This window comes from Periplaneta americana, chromosome 12 (genome assembly GCF_040183065.1).
Source record: "Periplaneta americana isolate PAMFEO1 chromosome 12, P.americana_PAMFEO1_priV1, whole genome shotgun sequence".
Taxonomy (NCBI): domain Eukaryota; kingdom Metazoa; phylum Arthropoda; class Insecta; order Blattodea; family Blattidae; genus Periplaneta; species Periplaneta americana.
The window spans coordinates 147,003,212-147,031,037 of NC_091128.1; the positions used below are offsets into that span (position 1 = coordinate 147,003,212).

At 33.7% G+C, this 27,826-nt stretch overlaps 2 protein-coding genes across 12 annotated transcripts in view; one reads left to right on the forward strand and one right to left on the reverse strand.

The window, feature by feature from the left end:
• The window catches only part of RyR (Ryanodine receptor), a 371,941-nt gene extending 359,980 nt beyond the window's left edge, over positions 1 to 11,961 (forward strand). For 5 of the 8 annotated variants that reach the window (XM_069842186.1, XM_069842185.1, XM_069842187.1 and 2 more), the window contains 7 exons: positions 1,804 to 1,962; positions 3,198 to 3,258; positions 3,600 to 3,746; positions 4,686 to 4,817; positions 6,749 to 6,905; positions 8,206 to 8,371; positions 9,839 to 11,953. In XM_069842186.1, the coding sequence (XP_069698287.1) occupies positions 1,804 to 1,962; positions 3,198 to 3,258; positions 3,600 to 3,746; positions 4,686 to 4,817; positions 6,749 to 6,905; positions 8,206 to 8,371; positions 9,839 to 9,998 (982 nt within the window). In that variant the 3' untranslated portion in view covers positions 9,999 to 11,953. Of the gene's footprint in view, positions 1 to 1,803; positions 1,963 to 3,197; positions 3,259 to 3,599; positions 3,747 to 4,685; positions 4,818 to 6,748; positions 6,906 to 8,205; positions 8,372 to 9,838 lie in introns of all 8 variants that reach the window. The other 3 variants (XM_069842181.1, XM_069842183.1, XM_069842182.1) reach the window with 1 other exon arrangement.
• Positions 11,962 to 14,978: 3,017 nt separating this feature from the next.
• The window catches only part of Gk1 (Glycerol kinase 1), a 34,048-nt gene continuing 21,200 nt past the window's right edge, over positions 14,979 to 27,826 (reverse strand). For all 4 annotated transcript variants that reach the window (XM_069842192.1, XM_069842191.1, XM_069842190.1 and 1 more), the window contains exons 7-11: positions 26,037 to 26,147; positions 24,936 to 25,192; positions 22,960 to 23,165; positions 18,697 to 18,834; positions 14,979 to 15,218 (exon numbers count right to left, since the gene is read on the reverse strand). In XM_069842192.1, coding sequence (XP_069698293.1) covers positions 15,130 to 15,218; positions 18,697 to 18,834; positions 22,960 to 23,165; positions 24,936 to 25,192; positions 26,037 to 26,147 — 801 coding nt within the window. In that variant the 3' untranslated portion in view covers positions 14,979 to 15,129. The remainder of the gene's footprint in view (positions 15,219 to 18,696; positions 18,835 to 22,959; positions 23,166 to 24,935; positions 25,193 to 26,036; positions 26,148 to 27,826) is intronic.

Genomic DNA, 27,826 nt, shown 5'->3' on the forward strand with positions numbered 1-27,826 from the left:
TCGGAACTGGAATCCGGTGTGGCTTAGTGAGTAAAGCATCAGCACATAGAGCTGAAAACCCGAGTTCGAGTCCTGGTGCCGGAGAGAATTTTTCTCTGTTCTATCCATCCTTTACCATAAACATATTTTGTTTTAGAAAATAAATTTGATAGCCATGATCTGTGGGTCCGATAAGGTCTTTTGTAATAGATAATGGATATGTCCGTCAAAACAATGTCGTAAATATTCAAATATTTTGTTAATTATAGCATTGTGATTTTGATAAGCAAATTGACAGACATATCCATTTAACTATTACAAAAGAAAGAATGACGTGTATGTAGAAGGATATCTTGTAAAATTGTTTTTGCAAAATTTAGAAATGTGGACTTTACCTTATGAGTACATTCTTTCCCTGATTCTGTTTTATGTTAAAAATCAAGGTATTTTAAGTAGAAACTAATTAGGACGTCCATAATTTGAATACAAGACACAAATCAGACCTCCATCTGTCTTTGTTAGTCTCAGCTATCCCCTAAAAGGAGCTCACTGTTTATGTATTACAGTTTTCAGTGCTCTATCCAATTATCTTAAAGCTTTGAAGGACTAAAAGAAATAGTCTGGAGAAGAATCAACAAAATTTCTCCATACACATACATTCTACTCAACTGATGAGCTGTTTATGCGTGTAAATTAAATGAATCTATTTAATATATATTAATAATAATTATGTGTTATACATTTTTGTATAAGTTGTGACTTGTTCCATATTTCAAATCTACAATGCTGATGGAAGATTTATGGAATATAATGTAATATAATGTAAAATTCTAGTTATACAAACAATATATTTTCTTATATTTCTTGGCCTACATGTAAAAAATTGAGGCTATATATACAACATTACATAAATTTTAATATTTGAATGATATTATAGTAAAAATTAATGGCTCACATGTAGAATATTGACTAAATTATATTTTCAGTAAACACAAAGCTACTTTATGAAATCGCTATAACTGTCTCAGAAACATTATATAAATATGTACTGTCACTATGGCTCAGTGTTAGAGCGCTGAGCTTGTAAGCCAGGGACCCAGGTTCAAATCCTGCCCTACCCTGAATTTGTAACTTATGTTTCCTGTGGTTCAAGTAACACAGGGGTTCTCTCAGTGCATTGGTTTATTCATTACGAGTGTAATATGGACACCACCTGTGGTGCACTCTAGACAATCTGTGACGAATAAGTGATCTATGCTTCTCGATATTAGTGACATCTATGAGCCCACTCATAGAGTCGGGATGAATAACAAAAAGTTAGAAACTCTGCACTGGACAAAACAAAAATTGCATAAATGTTCAGGTTAACTCTTAGCATCTCTAATTCTATATTTACCATTAAACTAATTTTAGTTTACATGATTCTTGCGTATTATGGAGTATTAATTTTATTAATGACATAATCAGCCCCGTATTTAGGTAGTCCGGTTCTGTTCCATTATATGATCCTACCATGATGATTAATAATCGTCAGTTTTTCTCATATGCTAAATCTTATTCCACCGTGACATTATTTCTGACATAGTCAATTTTATAATATCTAGCAATTCACGTAAAAATAGCATTTGTGCCACCTCATTACGAAATATATTTTCCATGTTGAATCTTTTGTACACTACTTTTAACACTTGAATATAAATAATTGATTAAATGGCAATCTTACATAATTAACACGAGTAAGATCGCCATTTAATCAATTATTTAAATGCATTTTCACATTTATTTCTATATGTACATTTATATTATATTACTTCATTATTACAGATCATTCCCAGTTAATTATTGGGATAAGTTTGTAAAGAAGAAGGTACGCCAAAAGTACAGCGAAACATACGACTTTGACTCTATTAGTAACATGTTGGGAATGGAAAAAACATCTTTTAGTGCTCAGGAAGAAGAAGCAGGAAGTGGTTTTGTACATTTGTAAGTAACAAAATATGAGATACGTTTTATTACTATTTTCTCTTTTGTAATGTAATAATTATTATCCGTTTAACCTACACATTTATGTTTGAAATTTGAAAGCTTATACCGGTACTGGTACTGATTTAAAATTTATGTAATTTAAAAGTCGGAAACATCTTGCAGTTTTATCGCTCGTTTTATTAAGAGTTTTATGAACATTAAACTTAAAACATGGTAGGGGAGTCGGGGTAATTTGGGTATACTGGTAGTGACATAATTTGGGTATAAGTTACAACTTATTGAATAAAACTTTACCTAATCTTCAAACACATGCCAATTTAATACTATTGTCTATTTCATAATTACTTGTCATGGAGTGTTAAAAATTTGTGTTCATTATACTGATACTGCCTGGTAAAAAAGGAACTATTTCTTGTTTATCAGTCTATGAAATGACCTATTACATTGAAACCAATATTGGTGGGAAACCAGCTGAGATACAAATTCATGTATGTGTACATTACACGTAGTTATAACATGTTTTTAATAAATGTAGTTATATATCATTAATAGTTTGTTAGTAAATTACAATTTACAAACGTGGAGTAATTTCGATACCGTAAAATTATAGGTTAATTGGTAACTAACTTAGTTTTCGTTCCAGATCATGCCACGTACACAAATTATGGATAGATGAAAGACAAATATCCTAAGGTTTTTTGTCCCTGGTTTTAATGGGAGATATTTTAAGTTCACAAAATAAGCTTTATCAAGAAATTAGGTATCGCTGAAATATTTTTATCTTATTAGGTCGAATTAAATTTTTTAAAAGCCTACCTGACCTCTGCATTTGTTTTAGTACATACACTAACCTATGGCTCGGATGATTTGATTTTATAAGAACTTTAAAGCTTGTTTTACTTAAATAATACACATTATACCCAAATTTCCCCATTCATGGCGTAAATTGAGTACAGTTAAACCTAGGGTTATTATTGTGATAAAAAGAGGCCAACATACTTGAAAATGCAATAGAATCATTCTAGAAGGTCATAGTGCTAACATATAAAAAGCTGACTGGAAAATGTTATCATGGCAACAGGTTATGGGTCTCTAAACTTCAAAAAGGCTATTTTTTATACTGTACCAAAATTACCCCAACACACCCTAATGGTTATGCATATTTTATGTATAACTTAATTAACAGACAGGGAAATTCATTATCAAGCGTTAAAATATCGCCTTTGTTTCAGCATAATGAATATTGATTGGCGGTATCAAGTATGGAAGTCAGGTGTCACCATCACAGATAATGTAAGTGCTTGTTTTATGATCTGCAAATACGAATATAATGATCATACTGGTTTACAATTTAATTACTTTCCTCGTATATCTCCTTTAAAAAATGAATACCGGTACTAAATTTACTTAATCTAATTGTATTTCAGATAACAGAATCACAAAATATTACCCATATTCAATGTAAGATATTTCTGGACCCTCTTGATTAAATTATTGTAAGCTCAATTAAAATATTGTAGTACAGGCCTATAGTATTATTTATACAGATATTGGACATAACGTATTTATTGTATTTTAAGCTGTAAGGAATACTGCTCAGTTTTGTCATAATTTTCTTAATTTTGTGCTTATAGGCTTTCCTGTACAGTTTGTGGTATTTCATCTTTTCTATTCTTGGCAACTTTAACAACTTCTTCTTTGCGGCGCACTTGCTAGATGTTGCTGTAGGTTTCAAGACGCTACGCACCATCTTGCAATCAGTAACCCACAATGGAAAACAAGTAAGACAACATACTTACTTACTATTAACTTAGCTTATAATGAGAATAAATGTGTTGAAGAACGTGAAATTTTGTTCACTAAAAAATTTATTTTAATAGTTATTTATGCAACAAGTGGATAATCTTGATGATTATGGCATGAGTGAATGTTTGTCGCATGAACGATTTCATGAGTGTCATAATAAGATTATCCACGAGTTGGATACAATACTTTATGGCATCTTAGCATTATAAATTGTAGGAAAGAAATTCAATTTGGGATCCATAGCTGACAGATTGTCTTCATATGTTCATATTGATTAGTTGCACCTCGCATTGGCATTGAGTAAAGAGTAATGGATGATCTTGCAGGTTATGTTATAAATGTTCCTCTATTTTGTTAATATAGTTTCTCTGAACCACAGAATTGTTTTATGTGATATTACAAAAGTGATACAAAATTGTTGAAGATTGGAAATAAATGATACGTAACCTTCTGTCCTGCATTTCATTTCTTGTTATGTAACGCATAGAAGCGATAACCAAGGTAGCAAGCGTTCCGGTATTGTGTTATAGCAAATACGTCATTGCTTTTATTGGCACGCTCACTATAATAAGCCAATTATGCACGATTTTCGATGTAATAACAACCTGTTTATAATGCTAGAGTGGCATAAAAATGAATTATGATAGTTTGGTTTCTTTTCAGAGTTGAAATGTAAGCCAGTGTCATAATAACAAGGATAAATTTATTTTAATATGATACTGAGCTTGAGAATACTGTACATTTTAGTTATGCCTTAGGTAATGTACAAAGTCCGTAATAGTTAGACTAGATTACAGATTTATTTCAGTGATATTGTTACTTATTTTTCTTGACATAAAAGTACTCAAATGTACAATATTTGCTAGATTATATGTTCAAAACATACCTATTTCCTTCTTTTTTTCTCTTTCCAGCTCGTATTGACTGTGATGCTTTTGACTATTATTGTGTATATATACACTGTCATTGCCTTCAATTTCTTCAGAAAGTTCTATGTACAAGAAGAGGATGAGGAAGTAGATAAAAAATGTCACGATATGTTAACTGTAAGTGATTTTATAACATTAAGTTTTACATCTTACACAGATCTATAGTGTGTATGAAATATTAATGTATCACTTATCATTTCCTTAGCAATTAAAATCATAGACGCACTTATACATAAAATTGTCTACATCTGCTGAGAAGAAAAAAGGATATTTTTCATTAAAATTTGCTCTGTAACATATAGGGAAGGGTGGGGGGGGGGGGTTTACTGTATAAAATGATGACAAAATACGAGCCATTAACGCGACATGGTTTATTTTACATTGAAAATGCTGTGAGTTAATTTAATCATTAAATATATAGATAATTTTAACAAAATACTTATTTTAATGTGATAACATTAAAAGTACAGTCTTTGTGTCATTAATTATGGGTTAATTTGAAAGTAATTTTTGACAAATCTTCAAATATACTATGATATGAATATAGGTGAATACATTTTTCCGTGTAAGTAACGTATTTACCTGCATAATGAACGCATCCCAATTTTTCGCGTTAAAATTAAAAAAAAAAAAAAAACCCACATAATGGACGCATAGAGGAATGTGAATCTGTGACAAATGATAGCAGTGATGCTAAACCTGACAGTGAATGAGGTAAGGCTAATGTTAGTAATAACAATAAAGTGTCTCGTCTTATTGTTGCTATATTCATTGTTACAAGTTATCATCTGTTTATACAACTGCTGCTAACTATCAATCATCTTAAGGGGAGAGGATGGTATTTTTTGGTGAAAAATGTGTAAATTAAAAAAAAAAATTCTTTCAAATACTCTGTGATATGTGTGGAATGCATAGCATAATATTTTATGGGTATTTGTGCCCTTATCAGATGTTGAGACGCCATTTTTAAACTTCCTGCGTTATGGATTTTTAAATCACTCGCCCCCTTTTATTGTTGTTTCTGGTAAATTTAATTAAAAAAAAAAACATTTGTTTCTTTAAAATACTCTTTGATATGTGTGGAATGCATTACATAACATTTCGAGGGTATTTGTGCCCTTATCGGCTGTTGAGACGCCATTTTTAAACTTTCTGTGCTATGGATTTTTAAATCACTCACCCCCTTTTATCGGTTTATGGTAACTTCATTTTTTTGCTACATTGCCAGACAAAAATGGATATAATTTTTGAACTATTAAAGACACTTGCATGAAATTTAGAACACACATTCTTTAGACTATTAGGAAACTTTTCTCTGTAACAGAATTTTGTTAGTTGATTTCATTTTAAAACTGCATCCGTTTGTTTGCAAGAAAGGAATTCAGAAAAATGTTATTAAATTTTAATTGTTTATTTTACAAACGTAGGGACTAATATCAAAATTCTGTTACAGACAGTTTGTAGAGCATGCTTTTGCAAGTACATTGCAAAAAACTGGATGAATCTACCTTTAAAAATGGTTTAGATATATCGGTTTTAGTAAAATCCTGCATTGGGTATATTTTTTTTAAATCTGGGCCCCCAAATAATGTTTTTCAAAATATTTATATTTGGTTGAGTTCCTACAGCTATGAGCTCTCTACATACAAAAAATTAATATTTTACACCAAATAGGAAAAAAGTTTTAAAAAATACCATCCTCTCCCCTTAAGTGCGATACAGTCAATATATAAATTAGTCACAGCCCATATATTGTTACGTATTCTATTGATTATTTCAGCATTCGAGCTGGCGCACCTTTAATACGTGTTTTTATTTTCACTAAAAACTTTTCCTCGCATAAAAGACGCACCCTAGTTTTTGTTATAAAAAATCGAAAAAAAAAAGTGCTTTTATTATGCCGGTAAATACAGTATAAGTTTTACAGATATTAATTTGAAATATGTGAAATTTGAATTGCACCATGTTTCAATGTAGTAGTTGAAAATAAAACAACATGTTCTGCATATATTATGAATATATTCTGACATTAAGTTATCTTGTTTCAGTGTTTTGTGTTCCACTTGTACAAAGGAGTGCGTGCTGGTGGAGGTATCGGTGATGAAATTGAGCCTCCAGATGGTGACGATTACGAAGTTTACCGTATTCTTTTTGACATCACCTTCTTCTTCTTTGTCATTGTTATTTTGCTTGCCATCATTCAGGGTGAGTTCCTAAAAGATATTATTATGTATCTACTGTGTAACTACACTACATAGTAAAACTGACGTAATTCATGATAGGCGAAATAAAAAAATATGTGAATATGCTTGAGATTTTGTTGTCATGCATACCTCTGGAAAAAGAACTAAGGAAGAGGTTAGTGAAATGCTTTGTGTGGAGTGTGGCTTTGTATGGGAGCAGAAACATGGGCAGACGAAGTGAAGAGAGGCGACTAGAAGCATTTGAAATGTGGATATGGATATGGAGCATGTAAAATGGACAGATAGAATAAGAAATGAAACTGTGTTGGAAAGAATGGGTGAAGAAAGTATGATGCTGAAACTAATCAGCAAGAGAAAAAGGAATTGATTGGGTCACTGGCTGAGAAGAAACTGCGTACTGAAGGATGCACTGGAAGAAATGGTTTTCATTTTATTTCATTGGGTTATTTTACGACGCTGTATCGACTTCTAGGTTATTTAGCGTCTGAATGAAATGAGTCCGGGGTCCAGCACCGAAAGTTACCCAGCATTTGCTCGTATTGGGTTGAGGGAAAATCCCGGAAAAAACCTCAACCAGGTAACTTGCCCTGACCGGGATTCGAACCCGGGCCACCTGGTTTCACGGCCAGACGCGCTGACCGTTACTCCACAGGTGTGGACGAAGAAATGGTGAACAGAAGAAATGCTAGGGGGCAGAAGAAGATATCAGATGATAGACGACTTTAAGATATATGGATAATATACGGAGACAAAGAGGAAGGCAGAAAATAGGAAAGATTGGAGAATGTTGGGTTTGCAGTGAAAGACCTGCCCTTGGGCAGAACACTATGAATGAATGAATGAATGAAAGAAATGAATATAATTTTCAAATTCTATCTACCTTTCCTAGCATTTAACGAACTCCCATTTTCATGCTCACAGACAGCGCACAGACTTGGGATTGAGCTCAGCTTCAGCTGTTTACTTGAATGGATTTTTTCCGAGCTTATCCCCTCTCTAAGGTGAATGTCAGGTAATCCTACGGCGAATTTTCAGATTCATCTCGCTAACACCTGTTCCACCAATGCTAGATAATCGTGCAATTGATACAGCATGATTAAAAAATAACCTTTTTTTTTTTTGTTATGGTTCCCATTGCGTAAATCTTTTTTATTACCAGACCATGTTAGAATAAATGCTTCATACATCACTACTGAAGTGAGAACAAAAAGAAATATTATCTTCTTGCGCATTCGACAAAAAACTGATATGACTTCAAATAATTTCTCAAGAGGCAAATTTTGATGTATTTACTGTTTCAGGTTTGATCATTGATGCTTTTGGTGAGCTGAGAGACCAGTTGGAGAGTGTGAAAGAAGACATGGAATCCAACTGTTTCATCTGTGGCATTGGCAAAGATTATTTTGATAAAGTTCCGCATGGTTTTGATACACATGTCGCTCAGGAACACAATCTAGCCAATTACATGTAAGTTCTTGCAGATACCCGTATCTAACATCACATAATTCCAATATGTGCAGTTATAAGTAACTTCATAGTTATGAAACGTGTTATGTTTGAGCAAGAAAAACTAGTTTTATATTACACAAAATCCGTCCAAATACACCTAGTAGATCAGTCTTAGATTTTGATAATGAGAAGTTTCAGAATAATGATAGGAAAAAACTTAGATTTTCCACAGAAACATGGCTCAGTAATGCCTTCACTCAACTCAAATTCCATATTAACTTCTTCAGAATTAGAATCCAATGTCTCTTGCATAGAGAGTTTGGCCGACAGTGTGTCAGTTATGAATATATAAGTTCATTTTCATATGGAGTAAATCTCATAGTTTTATTTTAGTGGAACAAACTTGTGTACATTAAAATTTTACATAAAATTCTAAACTGTCAACGTTTCAGGAATAAGTAAAAGAAATCTGTAAATTGTGTAAATTTTTATGTATATTTATCATTAACTCTCTCGCTACTAAATAAAAGCACAATGTCTTTCTTAGCTTACAATGCCACACCAAAATAAATGTGGCACTTATGCCACTTCTTGTCTCTCTCCTAAATATACGTTAATCTGTTGTAAGTAATTAATTGCTACATATATTTTTAATTTCGAACGATTTTGTATAAAGAAATGTTCGATTTGAGGCATAATTCAGTCTATTATTTAATAATAATAATAATAATAATAATAATAATAATAATAATAATAATAATTACCATTTTTAATAAAAAAAACTTATTCCACATTACTTCATATGTTAGAAAGACAATTTGAAAAATTGAGTTTGAGTAAAAATCATTTGTGCAGTTTTAAGCTAAAGAATTTAAACAAACTAATATTCTATAGTCGCGACGCTGTTATTCCTGGCGTGACTCCTCTTTGCTTACACCTTAGGAAGTGAAGGCTCTATAAAGTCTAGGTAGGTAGTATCGTTCGCCATTTTTGTTCTTTCGTTGCCGAGCTACCAGACAAGGAATCTATTTGACACACCATTAAACATTATCATGTCGTAGCTCCTATGATAATAAATCAAAGGCACTGTAATTGAGCAAATAATTTAGTGACAAATAACGTCCTCGTGTGCTTTCTGCAAATGCCAACGAAAGAGCCAAAATGGCGGGTGATTATATTAAGTATTTATTAAGCCTTTGGAAATGCATAACGTCATCAGGAGCGAATCACAAGACGCACACGTTTAAATATAGCCGACCTGCAACGTAATTGGCTACCAGAAATAAGAGCGACAGGACTATAGTATAAATTATTATATTTTGCGTGAACACTACCCAGGTGAATGAATTCACAGATAGTAATTCAACATCAGCGAAAATCATCGAAGAGTAAGACAATATACAGACGAATTATTATCTTTTGCAGACATAATGTCGAATCAACTTGTCATTAAATTCACATACCATCATTTACCATCTGTTGCAGGTTCTTCCTGATGCATCTCATCAATAAACCTGATACAGAGTATACAGGTCAAGAAACGTATGTGTGGAACATGTATCAACAAAGGTGTTGGGACTTCTTCCCAGTTGGTGACTGCTTCAGGAAACAATATGAAGATGAGTTGGGAGGTGGTGGTGGTTAAAGTAAAACAACAGTTAACCTCTTGTTCTCCGGAGTTCAAGTAGCATGGATTGCTGCTCTACTTTGAAGATTTTCTGCAGCTTAGTGAAGCGAATAAATGGTTTTGTAAAAACCATCCACTTTTTACCCTTTACATTTACCTTTGCAATATACCAAGAGTTTCTTCTGTTTTATTCTTCGAAACCTACATTATACTTGGTAGTAACAGCATGAACATACGCAGAACTCTTGCTCCGGGATATAAGGGTTAATGGTAACAAAAAAAAAAAACGAAAAGTGATCAATTAAAAGTCCTGAAGGGATTAGAGTTAGAAGAAAACATGATAAATTGCCCTACTCCGAAACTATTACATATATGAACATTTTGTACAAGTTTGCGGGATTTTTATGCTGTAAGATAGCATTTACACATTTCTTCCAAATAAAATTATCATGTTTTTAAATTAATTATTACTACTTCTGTATTATATTCTAATTCTACCCCCTTCGATAACGGTGTATGAAACATATCGACAGAACTGCTTGGCTAGAACCAGTGGTTGGCAATTGATGCAGTTACCTATCTTTTTAATACGGTGTGATTGAAATACGAACAACAGTTTCATTTCTATACTTGCAGCCAACTTTAATTATTACTTCAAAGGGAAACCAAGAACGAAACGAGCGGCACGTTGTGGATAGTGATAACAAAGATAAGCTTACCATAATATGTAATTTTCAAATGAGATAAATATCATGGGTAAAATCTGGCCCAGTCAAAGTAAAATTCAAGTGTTGCTTTAATGCAAAGTGTATATTTTAAAAGAAAGAACGACATGAAAATGAGAAGTATTTTAATATGCACAATTGGCCAGGTCCATAAACAGCCCCGTGTTTTTTATATTTATAATTCTTAATCACGAGACATGAAAGTTAACATATATGACGAACACTGCATAAAGGAAGGTTTTAATTGATGAAGTCGTAACTCAAAATTGATTTCTTTTAAGAAACATATTTACAGGCATTTGAACTGATCGTTATCTACTTCAAAAATTTACTTAACGACCACTGGACGTTTCACCATTCTCAATGAAAGATTAAGTATTTCATTTTCACATCATCAGTACATTTAATGAAGATTCTTTAGCTTCCTCCTTATGCCTCAGACACTGGGCTTGCACAAGTAATAATCTCATTATCACCTATTCACAAATCTGGATGTTGGAAAAATGTGTACCCAGAGTGTGGATAAATTCAAATTTAATCATATAAAATCTTGTATTTAGTAATCTTTCAAAGTCTTTCTTAAAATTAGACTACTGTTTCAAAACATGCAAGAATGTCATCGCATGTTCTTTAAAATTTTCACTACTCTTTCAACTTACATAAATGGGAAAATGTCAGAAACTTCTGATTATAAGATATCCATAATATTTACTGGCACTATACCAGTATTTTCTGATGTTGCTACCTAACTTAGGTTCACGAGTCCTGCTCCCCGTGGGGACGGACTAAGATAAGTATTTACATGGCAATAAGAATTTACTCCAGATATAAAAGCATATTTTGGATGGTTAATCATATTAATGACTACTGGTTTTGAAGTTTGATACTAATGTGTATTTAATGTTAAAAGTTTAATACCAAAACTGATCCTCAATTTATTTTCACTGGTTCACTATTCTGTAAAGCATGAGGAGTGTGAAAATGGCGTTTTTTCTTTTCGTTGTGCAAGTAAATATAATTTGTCACACATAAAATACAGCAGTGCAGCAGATCAGCAGAATAAGTTCCGAGTTAGATATATTATTTATTTACTTAATGTTTTAAAACTGTAAATTAAATTGGAATGGAGTTCCTAGGGAAATAAAAATACGAAAGTACACATTATTATGAATTACAATTTCGGCATCTTGTGTTTTTTCGTGTCCCGTGTACATTAAAACTTGTAAGTTAATAAATATTGTTTTCAAATAAGAATATTCACACTGTTATTTATTTTTATTTGTATTGTAAGGTAAAATACCAGCATTGTTTCAGACACGTCCTCATCACAGATTATTGGGTCTTCAAATCAGAAGAGAAAATGGTGAGATGCCCTAATTTGAGTGTGTCTTGTTCCCCGGTGGCACTCATTCTCTTGCTTACCAATAAGTGGTCCTTATCAATGATTGCATTATTATTGCAGGTACAGTAGAACTCCAATTAACCGAACTAATTGGGTATTGGCATGATCCGGATATACAGAAATTCGGATGATTGGCTCAGAAGTGAAAACCACTCTAGCAACATGTTATTGTGGAATGCAGTCTTTTGAAGTAAAGAAAATTATTTTATGCTCGACCATGCCGAAATGTAGTAATTATACACCTGGTAATGCATGTCATTAAAGTACACCTACTCATTAAAGTACAGGTGTTCACCCAATGACAACTCAGCTTACAGATGTTCAGCCAATGACAAGTCAGCTTTGTACCGTTATAAAACCGCAAGTATCGATTATTCTCGGATATGCAATCGAAAGAGAATTAATGAAAAGTCACGGAGGCTGGAAATCCAATACTGTCGCAGAAGGTTATGTTCTGTTACTATAATAATTAGCGTTAATTGTAAATAATATTCAAATAAATTCAATTTGTCATCTCGTTTTTCAATGTCGAATTCGATAATCAAGGTTATAACGGGATTACATCAAGGTCAATGACATTATTGTTCCTCGGAAAAAATCAATACTTTCGCATCTGCGCACCTCTCACAATTCACGACCTAGAACAAGGTCACTTCCGATCTTGTCAGATACAAATAAAATGTATACATCTGAATAATTTCAAGTTATAAATATGGTCGAGCATAAAAAGTCGTATGAAACTTGCCTATAATGGTAATTAAGACCCTCATATGAATATTATGAAACTCGCTTGCGCTCGTTTCATAAACATCCATACTTGCGTCTTAATTACTATCATTATAGGCTCGTTGCATAATGTACTATTTAGTCACTGAATAAGTAATTTTAAATTTCGATCCGGATATAGTGGTGTTCGGATATTTATTGGAGTTCTACTAACTGTAATGTGTAATTTAATTGTTGAAAGTCTAATTATACTTAGATGTCCATTAAAATAATTAGTGGTAGTTTCTAATCTTAATAGTGCTCTACCGGTAGCGATTTTTCGATTTTTGTGTGGAGATAAAGCTGTTCGCCTTCACGTGATGTTGCCTGGACTATATCAACTATCATCACACAATTTAAGCCCAAAAACCTGCATACACTTATAAACAAAAACTGTTTTCAACTTAACTTACGTCTATTGTTACAGCCTTTTTAAGATGGGAGAGAGGGGGTAACAAATTAAGTTTCCCGGAATTCTGGAAGAACTGTTTTCACCTCAGTGTATTCCCGTTAGCAAAATAACAATAAGCAATGCTGTGGCCGCGTAGATATCAAATTAATACCCTTGTGATGCCCTATTGTATTGCGAAACTGTATTTTTTCTTAATGCTCTTCAGTTCTTGCATTGCTAGTAATTATAAAATTAAATAATTGGAATATAGCATGCATTTCGCGTCTTCTTTAAAAGCCGAGACAATTAAGTGTTCCAAAGTTTTTTCTCGGAACACCAGGACAATTGTGTGAAAACTGAGATTTCTGGTCAACCTACTTACTAGTCCTATGATGTGGCAATTTTAGATACCTTTTATAGAAACAATATCAATAGTATAGTGTACTCTCGATTGTCCATGCACAATTTATCCAGTTTGCGTATTACTCATGCATGACTTGCGTGTAAAAATAATTTACTACTTATTAATATAAAGTGACAAGAAATCATGAAAAAATTACACTGGACTTCAAATTAAAACAATAGGTTGTGAACTAAGCTTTGCTGTTTCAAAGTTAACGGTCCCCTGTTGGAGTGGGAGAACAAATTTAGTTCTTTTGTTTTCCACAGTCTTAAATTGTCAGTGAATTTTAGTCTTATGTGTAAAATGATATACACCTACTGTGTATATTACAGTAAATATAAAGTCAAATGTTGTTGTTGTTTTCTAATGCCAGGCGTTTGACAATGAAGTCATTTGACCTCTTGCACTCCAATATTTTTCAAAGATATTATCATGACCAGCCACTGAAGCACAGATTTTGAGGTGTTCCGAATCCATTTCTTGGTTTGAGTTGCACAATGGGCAGTTAGGGGACTGATATATTCCAATTCTATGGAGGTGTTTGGCCAAACAATCATGGCCTGTTGCCAATCTAAATGCAGCTACAGACGATTTTCGTGGTAAATCGGGAATTAATAAAGTCAAATGTAGATTTAAAAGTATTTGTTCACCAAATAGGCCTATAAATACTACATGGTAGAGTAGAGGGGGCAAGAACTGTCTTGTGACCATAGCCGTAGCTATACTACCAATGGATATGGAGGGGGCAGGTAGGTTTTAGTCTGAGATGATCTTCCGTGTTGGTAGATTCGTATAATATTTTTTACCACCATGAAACAAACTCTCTTTCTGATAGCTTATGCTTTACTCTTTCATATAGCTGACGTGCCAGATCTCGCCTCCTCATCTATACATGCAAAATAATAAACTTTCGTATTATCCATTTTTCCGCATTATCTCGGTAACTCTTCCCAGTCATTAGCCTAGAGTATACTGTAGTTACATAAAATGAAGTTACATCGAAGGTAGGTAGTTCAGGTGCAGATGTAATACTGAACAACTTGTCATGTTTATTATAACAGAAAACCATTATTCTAATTGTGAATAAGTACAATCAATTCTGTAAATATAAAATAATACATATAAAATTGAGCACGTCTTTGGTATTTAACAAACAGATTCATTTCAACAAAGTGAAAAGTATAATAAGAATATAACTATTTAACATAAATAGTATAGAAGATTATTATAATAACATTTCATTTTTAATCAACTATTCCAATTGGCGACCAAATATAAATGCCTTGTGTTTATGTGAGCAGATCATTATGATAAATTACATTTCATACATTGGGCTATTATTTGTTTGTTTCTCCCTCTGTTAATAAGAACCTAAACTAAATTGTGCGTAATAAAAATGAGTATGTTAATAATACCACTTAGCCCCATACTATTCACAATGTATTACATTTCACACATATCTTTTATCTGTCATCACACCTGACGTGGGTAGTTTCCCATCCGAAACTTCTTTCTACAGCCATTTTCCACTTCGAGTATCTAGCGTCCCTTTCTGTAAAAGAAATATACTTTTCTTTAGAAACATTAATATACCTATGCACATATAAGTCTAAGTCTACACATTCAACATAATTTTAAAATAATATTTTTACCAAATGAAATTATTACTGAGGTTAGATTTACTTACAACAAATTGAGTAAAATCAATTAAATGGCTAAAATTACATTTAAACTGCTTTTATTTATGGTGACTAGTCAAAGTGGGTGCTTCTACATGGTGCCCCTACGATGCCTGGGGTGCTAATGTTTTTCTGATTCTTTCACATTTCATTCTATCGTTCTTTTCCTATCTCCACTCTTTTCTTTATCTGGTTTCTCTCTTATCTGATCCCTTTTGCATGCACCTATCTTCCTCCAATCCCTATCCTTGACTTGACAACATATTTTATTTTGAGTTGGCACCTTGCCTTATTTGAAGCACACAAGTAACTTTCTTAATGTTATGTTTTTTTCTAATTATTCATTTACAGTCCGAAAATTTATCAATCACCACCAATCCTGGTGGGAATATTTTCCGTTATTCTGGTCGAAGCTCCTGATTTATGTATTTTCCCAAAGACCTCGACAAGAGTGGAACCCAGCCATTAGTCACGTACATGCATGAAGATCATCCATGGACACATGGAATGTTACAGTAGGGATCCCGATTTTGAAACCTTTGTTCCATGTTCTGTCTAGATGTCTGGTAGGACCTATATTTGTACTGTTTTTAATGTTGCTTTTCTATATCTCGTTTTGCTTTATGATTTCATGAGCTGACTTGAAACCCAAGTGTCGCGTCCGTTTAACGATGTGAGTCCATAAACATGAAATAGGCATGGAACTTAATAAAAAAAAATGTTGTTGTTGTTTTCTAATGCCAGGCGTTTGACAATAAAGTCATTTGACCTCTTGCACTCCAATATTTTTCAAAGATATTATCATGACCAGCCAATGAAGCACAGATTTTGAGGTGTTCCAAATCCATTTCTTGGTTTGAGTTGCACAATGGGCAGTTAGGGGACTGATATATTCCAATTCTGTGCAGGTGTTTAGCCAAACAATCATGGCCTGTTGCCAATCTAAATGCAGCTACAGACGATTTTCGTGGTAAATCGGGAATTAACTGTGGATTTTGATGCAGAGAGTTCCATTTTTTCCCTTGTGATTGTGTTATCAAATTTTGTTTGTTGAAGTCTAAGTATGTAGATTTAATAAATCTCTTCACAGAGTAATACATAGATTTAGTAACAGGTCTGTAAGTAGCAGTGCTGCCCTTCTTTGCTAAAGCATCCGCATTCTCGTTTCCCAGGATTCCACAATGGGATGGTATCCATTGGAATACAATTCTTTTATTGAGTGATATTAATTGAGAGAGCATTTTAGTTATTTCTGCTGTTTGAGATGAAGGTGTGTGTTTAGAGACGATTGATAGAATAGCTGCTTTGGAGTCTGACAATATAACTGCATTCCTAAATTTATTGATGTGGCATAGAAGATTCCTGAGACATTCACTTATTGCAATGATTTCACCATCAAAACTTGTTGTTCCATATCCAAGAGATCTATAAAGTGAGAAGAGACAGCACGTAACACCTGCACCGGCACCTGGTTCTCTGGAGATCAAGGATCCGTCGGTGTATAAATGAAGCCAGTTTTGTGGAGGGTACCTAATATTAATTGTCTCTAAAGACAATTGTTTCAGTATTTCAGTGTTTACTTCTGATTTCAGTATTTCTTCTGTTAAATTTAGATTATATTCTATATTTAATAGAGTTAAAGGGTTTGGTTTAATTTGTAAGTTTGGAAAAAAAAAATGGAAATAGGTGTTCGTATAAAATATTTTAATATCATACAGGATGATTCACGAGGATTTACCGTCACTTACGGAGCTTATTTCCGAAGACATTCGGAGCAAAAAATGCCATATAAACATTTGTCCTAATCTCAATATTTTCAGAGTTACACTAATTTGAAGTTGTTAGTAAAATACTTTTTTTCTTTAGTTGTAAAGGTAAAAGAATATTACAAATAGAGAATGAACTATTCATAAGTAACATTTCTTTAATTGACTAGTGTTCTGAAGGTGAAAATGTGTTGTCAGTTGCTTTGTATAGATTTTGTCTTTCAACTTTTAACTAAAAATGACATCATTCTTACACATTATCACAAAAATTGTTACAAATCATACGACTTTAGGAACTTGATTCTTTACAATTTAATCATGCATCTTAATGTACAGTCTTAAAGAATTTACAAGAGTGGCGTGATTGTAACAATTGTTATGATAAATGCGTAAGAAAATGTAATTTTGTACATAAAAATCGAAAAAAAAAATTCTGAACGAAGCAACTATGGAATTCACAACACATTTTTAGCTTCAGAATACTATAGTCCCGTCGCTCTAATTTCCGGCAGCCAATCGCGTTGCAGGTCGCCTATATTTAAACGTGTGCGTCTTGTGATTCGCTGATTCATTTCTTAAGGCTCGATAAATACTTAATATAATTGCCCGCCATTTTAGCTCTTTTTTTGGCGTTCGCAGAAAACACACGAAGACGTTATTTGCCGCTCAATTATTTGCTGAATTACATTGCATTTGATTTATTATCATAGGAGCTACGACATGATAATGTTTAACGGTGCGGCAAATAGATTCCTCGTATGGTAGCTCGGCAATGTGAGAACAAAAATGGCGAACGATACTACCTACCTAGACTTCATAGAGCCTTTACTTTCTAAGACTTAAGCAAAGGGGCGGAGTCACGCCGGAAATAACAGCATCGGGACTATAGCTAATTAAATAAATGATACTCCTGAATAGTTCATTCTTTATCTATAATATTCTTTTACTCTTAAAACTCAAGAATAAATATATTTTACAAACAATTTCAAATTACTATAACTCTGAAAATATTGAGATTAGGACAAATGTTTATATGATATTTTTTGCTCAGAATGTCTTCAGAAATAAGCTCCATAAGGAACTGTAAATCCTAGTGGATCATCCTGTATATAACTACAGAAAACATAATATATTTAAATAAATGTTCTTTGTTTTTTAACTACTACTTAATCGCAACAATGAGTCTGCTTTGTCATTACGTGATTCGAACAAATGTAACTTTTCAGTCTGCAAAGTAATTTCTTAATGTTACATTTGTTCGGATCAAATTTGTGCACATCTAAAGGACAAAACTAAATTTTGTTCAATCATTTATTAACATAATACACTGCTCTCTTAAATTGACTGAAAATCGGGAATTCAATCAATGGCTTTCCCAAAACACGCTATGAAATGATTCGTATAAAACAATTTTTATCTCGAAAAGGAAGGAAAAGCGAGCAAAATTGTATTAAACTTTTTTTGTTTGAAATATCTCAAAGAATAGCCTCCTGAAATTAATGACATTACTTACGGTCACTCTATATATTATAACAGTAGGTTAATTTTTCAAACACAATTTTAACAGAACAAGAGCACTTCTTACCTTCTTCTGTTATAAGAGGATTGAAAATATCACATGGTACTGGCTGTATATTCTTCAAGTCCCAGACTTCAATGCCTTCAGCACTGCCTGCGGCCATTGCTGCACCTAAAGCAGTTGTCTCTGCCATTCGTGGTCTCACTGCAACAGATTAGCACAAATATTTTAGGAAACTATATGGTAATAAAAATATACAAAATGAAAAATCGCACCATACAAATTAGTGAAATGTCTTCCGTTAAAACAATAGCTAAAGAAATAAAAATTTTGGAAACAATAATTATAAAATATATACTAATTTTAATTTAATAACTTTAATTGATTTAGGCTGAAATCCAATAATGAAATAAAATTACTGATTAACTGTTTTGAAAGAGCAACGAAAGTATCCTGTACAAAACATATTAAATTTGTTAGTATATATTATGAACTCAGCAGACCAACTTTTAAATCTTTCAATTTAAATTCAGTTTCCCTCCCTCTTCTCACCCGCAAGTACGGAAATAAAATATCATAATGATCAAAATTCAATGAATTTTAAAGCCATGTTACACAGCAGAGATTGGTTGTTATGCAGTAACATAAATCTTTCGATGTAATATGTTTTAATTGCTGCAGATTCTCATAAAAGATTATGACAACCTTCATTCAGGATTTCAATCAACTTACAATTGAGGAGCTGAGATCAAAAATGAGTCTTATTAATTTTGGTGTACGGTATCATAATTAAGAGTGCTTCCATATTATATAAGTGACCAGTCTCATGGTCTAGTGGTCAGAGCTTCTGGCTATAGTTCATGAGGTCCCGGGTTCGAATCCCGTTTAGAGCACAGGAATTTTTCCTTAAAGGGGATTATTCCTGTGTTCGTCCATGGTCTGGAATTTAGGTCTGGACCTCTCCTGGCACTACATTATCATAATCATCCTATCACATCATCCGGGTAATGTAACTCCGCCTTCCAGGCGCCCCAACCTCAGAAGTGGGTTACAATTAAGCCACGGCCAGGAGAGAAGACCAGAAATGTCGAAAAGACAACCTGGTGGCATTGGATTAAAAAAAAAATATTATATAAGTGAACCTCCATTGTTTAATGTAAAAATGGGAGTTCTCACCTGTGTTGAACATTGTAGAGTTCTAGCATTAAGTTGAAAAATGGAACTTGTCAAATCATTACTCCCCTTTTGCAACAAAGTGTCTCAAGTGTTTCGAGCTTCAGTGTTAAACAAAAATTCTCAGCATCCCAAGATTCTGGGAGTGAGTTTGAGACAGTGAATATGGTTCATTTGAATAGTGTATTACTATTTAGTTTTTATTTTACTTGGTTATTTAACGACGCTGTATCAACTACGAGGTTATTTAGCGTCAATGGGATTGGTGATAGCGAGATGATATTTGGCGAGATGAGGCCGAGAATTCGCCATAGATTACCTGACATTTGCCTTATGGTTGGGGAAAACCTCGAAAAAAAACCCAACCAGGTAATCAGCCCAAGCGGGAATCGAACCCTCGTCCAAACGCAATTCCGGATCAGCAGGCAAGCACCTTAGCTGACTGAGCTACGCCGGCAGCTAGGTAGTGTGTTACTAGGGTGTCAAGATATAATTTTATGCTTTAACGTTTATATAACAATAATCATCATCATCATCATCATCATCATTTACTAAACAAGCTTTAGACCATGTGATCTGTTGCAGACTCTATCGTTTAGCTGGTCGTCCTACAGATCTTCTGCCACGAGATATATAATGCAGGATTTGTCTTGGGATTCTGTTCGATTCATTCTATTAACGTGGTTCTGCCAGTTTTATCTCTGAATTTTTAGGTACATAAGGATGGCTTCCATGTTCAGTTGTTCTAGAATGTCTTCATTCTCTGATTATCCCATATGGTATAACCTGCAGTTCTTCTCATGAAGTGTATTTCTGCCACTGTGATTCTCGAAATAACAATAGTATTATAATAACCAAAAATTATTATCATTTTTTATTTATTTACTATTTTCAGCAGTTTTCAAATATTTTTCTTTATGTTTCGTTTTCTAAAAAAGAAAGCTGCTCCTTATGGGACAAGTAGATGTGGCCAAGTGCAAGGTAACAATACCAAAAACAAGAAGTTAAAGCAAGTACATTGCAGTTTGAGAAGTTTTTTGTTTTTTCCTTTTCTCTCAAAATGATCTCTGCACAACTAATCTCATTTTTGATCTCATTGCCTCAATTTTTAACACATCTCACCTACTGAAGTACCGTATTATTATTCCTACAGAGTAAGTTCTACAAATGGATCATCGCTACTAATTAATTATGTTTTATTTAATGACGCTCGTAACTGTCAAGGTTATATCAGCATCGTCTGAATTTTGTCCCACAGGAGTTCTTTTACATGCCAGTAAATCTACTGACATGAGCCTGTCGCATTTAAGCACACAAATGCCATCGACTTGGGCTGGAATCGAACCGACAACCTCGGGCACAGAAAGCCAGCATTCTACCGACTGTGCTACCCAGGCCAATCCATCGCTATTAATATGGAATGAAATTATTATCAGGTTTACCTGCCGTGTTTTCGAAATTAGGTATTCAAGTTCAAATTGTATTGTGTATTGTAAATTTTATTGTGTATTGGTTATCATTTTATTGTGTATTGTTAATATTGTATATACCACTGCCACGGGGTGCTTGCCCACTTACAGTGTAAATAAATACATACATACGAGTTTGTTTGACAAATTAGAACTAACATAAAATTATAAAAGTAAAGCTGAATGTATTAATTTTACAACTGTAATGTGTTTGCTCAATGTCTCTTAGTTTACTACAATGTAAGACTAAACAGTGTTTTGATCGTATTCTGTTGTTTTAACATGCGACAGAGACTAAATTTAGAATTAAATAATTATTGTGATAATCAGTAAGTCAATTCCGCAAGCTCTCGGCATTTAAAGCTACATTAATAACAGACAGCAATGTCTTGGTCGAAGAAAATTAATTTACACAATAATTTCCACGAAGATGACACTGATTTACACGTAGCATCAGTTGCTAGAGTGGGAGAAACTCAACGTTGATATGTTACCCAAAATTTTGCACTAGCATACAGACACATATCAATAATTAATCTATTACACATTAGTAAAATGAACTGGTAATTTATTTCTTGTCGAAGATACTTTCATATAGAATACTGAAACAATTTACTAGTTCGATAAAAAAATAGGTGAAATAATCAGTTCCATTACAGCATAGAGATGTCCTAAAATTTAACGATATTTTGCATATGTCCGAATACAACTGAAAATAATGAAAACTTATTTTAATATGGGCGGGTTGGCTGCCAAGTGATGTAAGTCACAAATATTGAAAAATGGACTAACACCGCTTATAGTTACTAGACATTCAGTTCTTTGTATCCTACAAGAAGTGTGCGTCCAAGTTGAATAGTTCGCTCACAAAGAGCGCAGAATGTTATTATACCGAACGAAACTGCTGAGCACCTTGGTGTTATGTCCAGGTGCTCCTGCCAATGTTATCAGCACACAGATTCTGTACTGTCGCCGCCTGTGAACATTGTTTATCTGTTGTGTTCCAAACATTATTATTAGGTAAGTGTTGTTCAAGAATAAAATAACGGTTGTGGCAGTACCGGGCTCCCGTCAATGTGCCTGACTCAGCATCACTTCAGACGGCTTACCCTGATGGAAGATTCGTCACAGAAGCAAAGAAAAAAGATATTGGGGACCTATATTGCAATTTATACCCTTGTCACCATTCTTTTTTTCTTGGCTTAAATTCTAATCCTTGAACTGTTCCAATGACGATGAATAAGTTGATGAAATCATGATATCAGATGACATCGTATGAATTTCCATTTTGTTCTTTTCAATGTTCATTTTTGTTGTATTTCTTAACAATAAACAACAGTTCTGTTTTGAGTAGGGTTTCAACTTTCATTCAATCTCATTTTCTTTCCCAATTTATTTTTGTTTCAATTAGGGGAACGCGATTTTTTCCAAGATCATGACTTTGAAAAGTTCACTTTTGAGGTAGTTAAAACTGTTGCAAGATAGATTTATAACTTCTAATTTGAAAGTGTTTATGTTCCACTTATTGCCAAGCCATTATTTACTCAAGACATACACAATTCTGAATTTACAGTGAATTGCAAACTTTAAATTTGCTCTCCTGGAAACATAGAAGTTTGGACGTACACCACTTGGCAGCCAATCTGCCCATATAAATTTGCACATTAGATTTCCCAGTGTAACTTACTGACGGGAATTCCAACCAAATCAGCCTGAGTCTGCATAAGTAAATTATTGGCAGTCATTCCACCATCCACCTGCAACCTGGTCAGTTGTAAACCACAGTCCTTGCTCATGGCTTCCAGTATATCTCTTATCTGAAAACAGACTGCTTCAAGGGCTGCCCGGATTATGTGACCTTTTGTTGTTTCATCAGTGATACCGCAGATTACCCTGTTAATTGAATAAAACAACGATGTAGTTCCTATATAAATGTGGAAATCAATTTTTTTTGGTTTTGGAATAGTAAAGATGTAACTTGCACTGTCTTTTCATGAATAATTGCTGTGTGATGGCTGGATGGAAGAAGGAAAAGACAAGTGAATAAATAAAAGGAGAGATGGGTAAACGAATGGATGAACAGATGGATATCTATTGATTCTTAAACTATTACTTATAAATTAGTCACAATAAATAAACAAAGAAACTGCAATCTGTGGTTGATTGTATTATACCTTATTTTCGTACAAACAGAGGCTGGTTCACAATAAACCGGAAACGAGAATCGGAACGAAAACGAAAACGGTAAAATTGTTAAAATGTGTACATTTAAATGTAAGCATTCACAATTAACGAAAAGCTTGCCGGAGCCCGGGATCGGGAACGGAGAGTTGGCCAAGTTTCAACTTTGGCATTCACATTTCCGATCATAGCCCATTAGATTCATTCTATTGCCATCTAAAAGCTATTGTGTCGTCGTATATTTTGTAGCAAGAAGACCGTGACATAATCTATGCATTATTTTGTTCTGTGCTGTGCATCATGGAGCAAGTTTTATTTGATGGGATTCTAATTTTGAGTGTTGAGGAAAATCCTCACGTTTACGATAAGCGGCGCGCCTCGTATAAAGATGAGAAAATGAAGGAGAATACGTGGCTTTCAATAGCTGCATCTTTGAACACCGATCGTAAGTGAATCATATTTTATTACTGTATTGGTTGTATTACACACTACATATTCATGCTTCAATTCAATGACTACTGTTGTGTTCATTTTTGTTCTATTACAAATGTTTCTTCTCTAATTATTTTACGTTATGGTAGACTTAAAATAGGTTGTGATAATAAAGATGCATGGGCATATTTATAGTACCGTACCTAATGAAATGTTTCAGTTGAAATTTCGAAGTTGGTTAACCTGTGTTTATTTTGGCTGCCTTGTACTCATGAGAGAACACCATTGGTCAATTATACACAAATAACATCAGAATGCGTAATATCGACTTTACATATCGTTATTGACATACATATCGATATGCATAGTCGTCTATGTTCTCGGTTTATTGTGAATCAAAAATTTTCATATTCACGTCCTCTACTTCTCGTTTTCATTCTGTTTCTCGTTCCCGGTTTATTGTGAACCAGCCTTAACAGTTTCTTTGCGCAGTTTATGGATGGAATAAGAAAAGACGGATTTTGTACTGTACTACACATTGTCACTTAAGGTGCAAATACTTGTAACCGTCAAAATGTTCGAAATTGAGTTTTTGGTACTGTTGAATTCGTCTAAGTCAGTGGTCATCAGCACAGTGCACCCTCGGGCTAGCGTCTATTACTCGCAGATTAGAGATGCGCTAGCATGCATCCGTGGCTGCTGGTAGGTATGCTTTCTCCCTCTCCCTTCTATATGACAGTGCATATTCTGATACACTCCTTACCGGTTACCCATTTCAGTGAGTGCTGACGACCACTGGTTTAAGTGAAGCGCATTTAGCTGCAAAATTTCATAAACCACGGTTTAATATTAATCGTGGAAGTGTACAAATTTCAATACCACGTAAGCCGGCAATTAATGGTGACAAAGAACAGTTTTTTCGTTCTCCTGTAAAATTATGATTTTGTGGGATATGAACATTTGCACCTTAAGCGATGATATGTTCTTAAAATGATATTTAAAAAAATCAAATGTTTTAGTAATATCTCTTCCGAAATATTTTTAACATACCCTCTGGCATCTTGTTGCCAGTACGGTGCATAAAGACCAGAGAATGCTGGGACAAAATATACATCTTCAGTACTTCCAACTTCATCAGCTAAGGGTTCTATCTCTGACACACTCTGCAAGAGGTTGATATTGTCCCTCAGCCACCCAAGTGCTGCACCAGCTACAGCAACAGAACCCTCTAAAGCATAAACTGCAGCTGCTTTCTTACCCATTCGGTAAGCAACTGTAGTCACTAAACCGTGGGTAGATTCAACTCTCTGGAATTAAAATTCATTATTAATTTGGTGATCATCATTGTTGTCACGTGAAAATTCACTAATTCTTACTCTTCTTTCCTAATGATACTATCCCTGGCGCAACAGCCCAAGAAGGGCCAAGGTCGATCAGCCCATTGTTGACCTCACGTCAACGGAGGTGAACGATCATCCAACCAGTACAGAGATATCATGTAGTCAGTATGATGATCCTCCCAGCTGTTATATCTAGTTTGCGAAACTGAATTTCGCTACATAGCATAGCTTCCCAAATTCATCACAATGCTGGATGGGCTCCCATCCCACACACTGGCCGAAATTGCATAAGAAAATTCCTTCTTTGCGAGGACTCGAATCAGTGACAGTGGCGTGCCGTACACAGAAGGCAACTGTTCATAAAGCAAAAAATAAGAAATTTGATGCAGAAATTATACTTTAATCGTGAGAACTATGAATTTTCTGATCTTAAAATGTCACAAAATTCTTTCTCTGAGCATCTGTCCTGGTCAAGGCGAATTCGTTATTCATATTCTTAGCTTGAGGGGCGCCTATACTGGCCGATACAGATTCATTTATTTCCATTCGATGATTTTGCTGCTAAAGAGAGGAGAATTGCTTTGGTCTTCAAATATATTTAGTAAGTTGGCTGTTACCAGTTTTATACTATAGGCTACGTATAAAAATTTGTATTATGGCTTCTCTCACATAAAATTGCACCACATGCCACTGATCAGTGCTCATTCCATAACGCGATTCCAGGCATAAGGCCATAGACCACAATGTCATGGCGCAGGATACTTAAAAAAATTATAGAACATTGTCGATTAAGGATTAGAATAAAACTTACAGCAGTGCCAGTATTGTACAGCAGAAAGCAGCCGGTACCATAAGTACTTTTAGCCTGTCCTTGTTCGAAACACATCTGTCCCAGAAGTGCTGATTGCTGATCACCCAGACACTAGAAACAGAGTAAAGTGTGAAATTCTTAAGGGATTAAAATTAATTAATTTTCCAACATTCATAATATGAGAGAGAAATTTACTATCCATGCACATGTCTGTCATGTTCCTTTATTCTGGACACAAAATATTTCAGAACATACTCCCCTGCATACGTTTAATTCATATTCTGTATTCCCGCATCACTGTCTAATACTACTTCACCAATATACGTTTTACTTAGACAGAAATTATACACTTTAGATAAAAATAACGATGAAAATCAACTCAAAAATTTTAATCTCTGTTATCTTCTTGACACGGAAAAGATATAAATAACGTAATACAAAGTGAATGACGCTTAAAAAAATTCATAGTTTCGAGAAAAACAGTTTAATTAAAACATTTCTTCATACAAGAATATTATCTTCTCAATATAAATCTTCAGAAACCGGTAATTAAAAACTATATACTGTATTTCAATAAAAAGTGTTTTTTTCTTTCAAAAAAATGTTTCAACAACAATAATCTGAAATAGCAATTATGTACATTACGTAACCTGCATTTCCATCTGAATTAGTCTGATTTAATTCTTCAATATACAATCTATCCAATTTTCAAGAGGAAACTGTCTTTGTCTACTGTCTTACTCTACCCATTAATTTTCTGTCATTTTACTTTCGGAAAGGTTCACGCTAATTTACATGCCACTATCAGTTCATCCACAAAATGCTGTAATTATCCTATATTGTTTGGTATAGTATTCACTGATTAACTTTATAACTCTTCACTGTGTTAACATGAGGAAATTACCTGGCTGACTAGTTTCGAAAACGCAACAAAAAACAAGAACAAAGCAAATACAACACACTAACACACGAAAACAAGAACACATACAAGATTGCATCATCTTTCAAGAAACTAAAATACAACATTGCATACAGAACACACTACAAAAACATCTTAACGCAGACGAGACACACAAATAAATACAACTTAACAGGTATATTACAAACTATCATGCAATAGTTGCAATGACTTCTACATTGGACAAACTGGAAGATCATTTCAAACACGTTACAAGGAACATATCACAGCCATAACCAAACTACACAACAATTCAACCTACGCAGAACACATCACAACTATAGCAACATAGACACTGACATGACAATACTATACATTTAGCCAAAAAAAAAACAGAAACATTACAGTCTAGAACAATATTAAATATATAAACATACAAAAACACACCCCCAGCACATTCAGAACACTCAACTCAATTTCAAAACACACACCCTTTTCGACACAATCATGAACACACCCCATCATAACAGAAAACCAGAATATAGCGCTGGACCTTCACTAGGCTTTGCAAAATGAAGAATAACACTTCGAAAATAGTCTCCCAGGTAATTTCCTCATATTAACACAGTGAAGAGTTATAAAGTTAACCAGTGATTATCAATAAGTATTTAAAAAAAAGTATTTATAGAACAATGAAGTATAGTATTTTATAAAAAAAACGCATACAGTACATTTACACTTCTGTCAACATTTGGAAACTGATTTTTTGCAGCCTCATAGACGCTCTCCTGATATATTACATAATAAGATAATAAAATAATATCTCTATTTGGTGAGATTAACATAGCTTCTTTTCAAGCTTCTAATCCAGATTCTAATGCCAGCCGGTCAA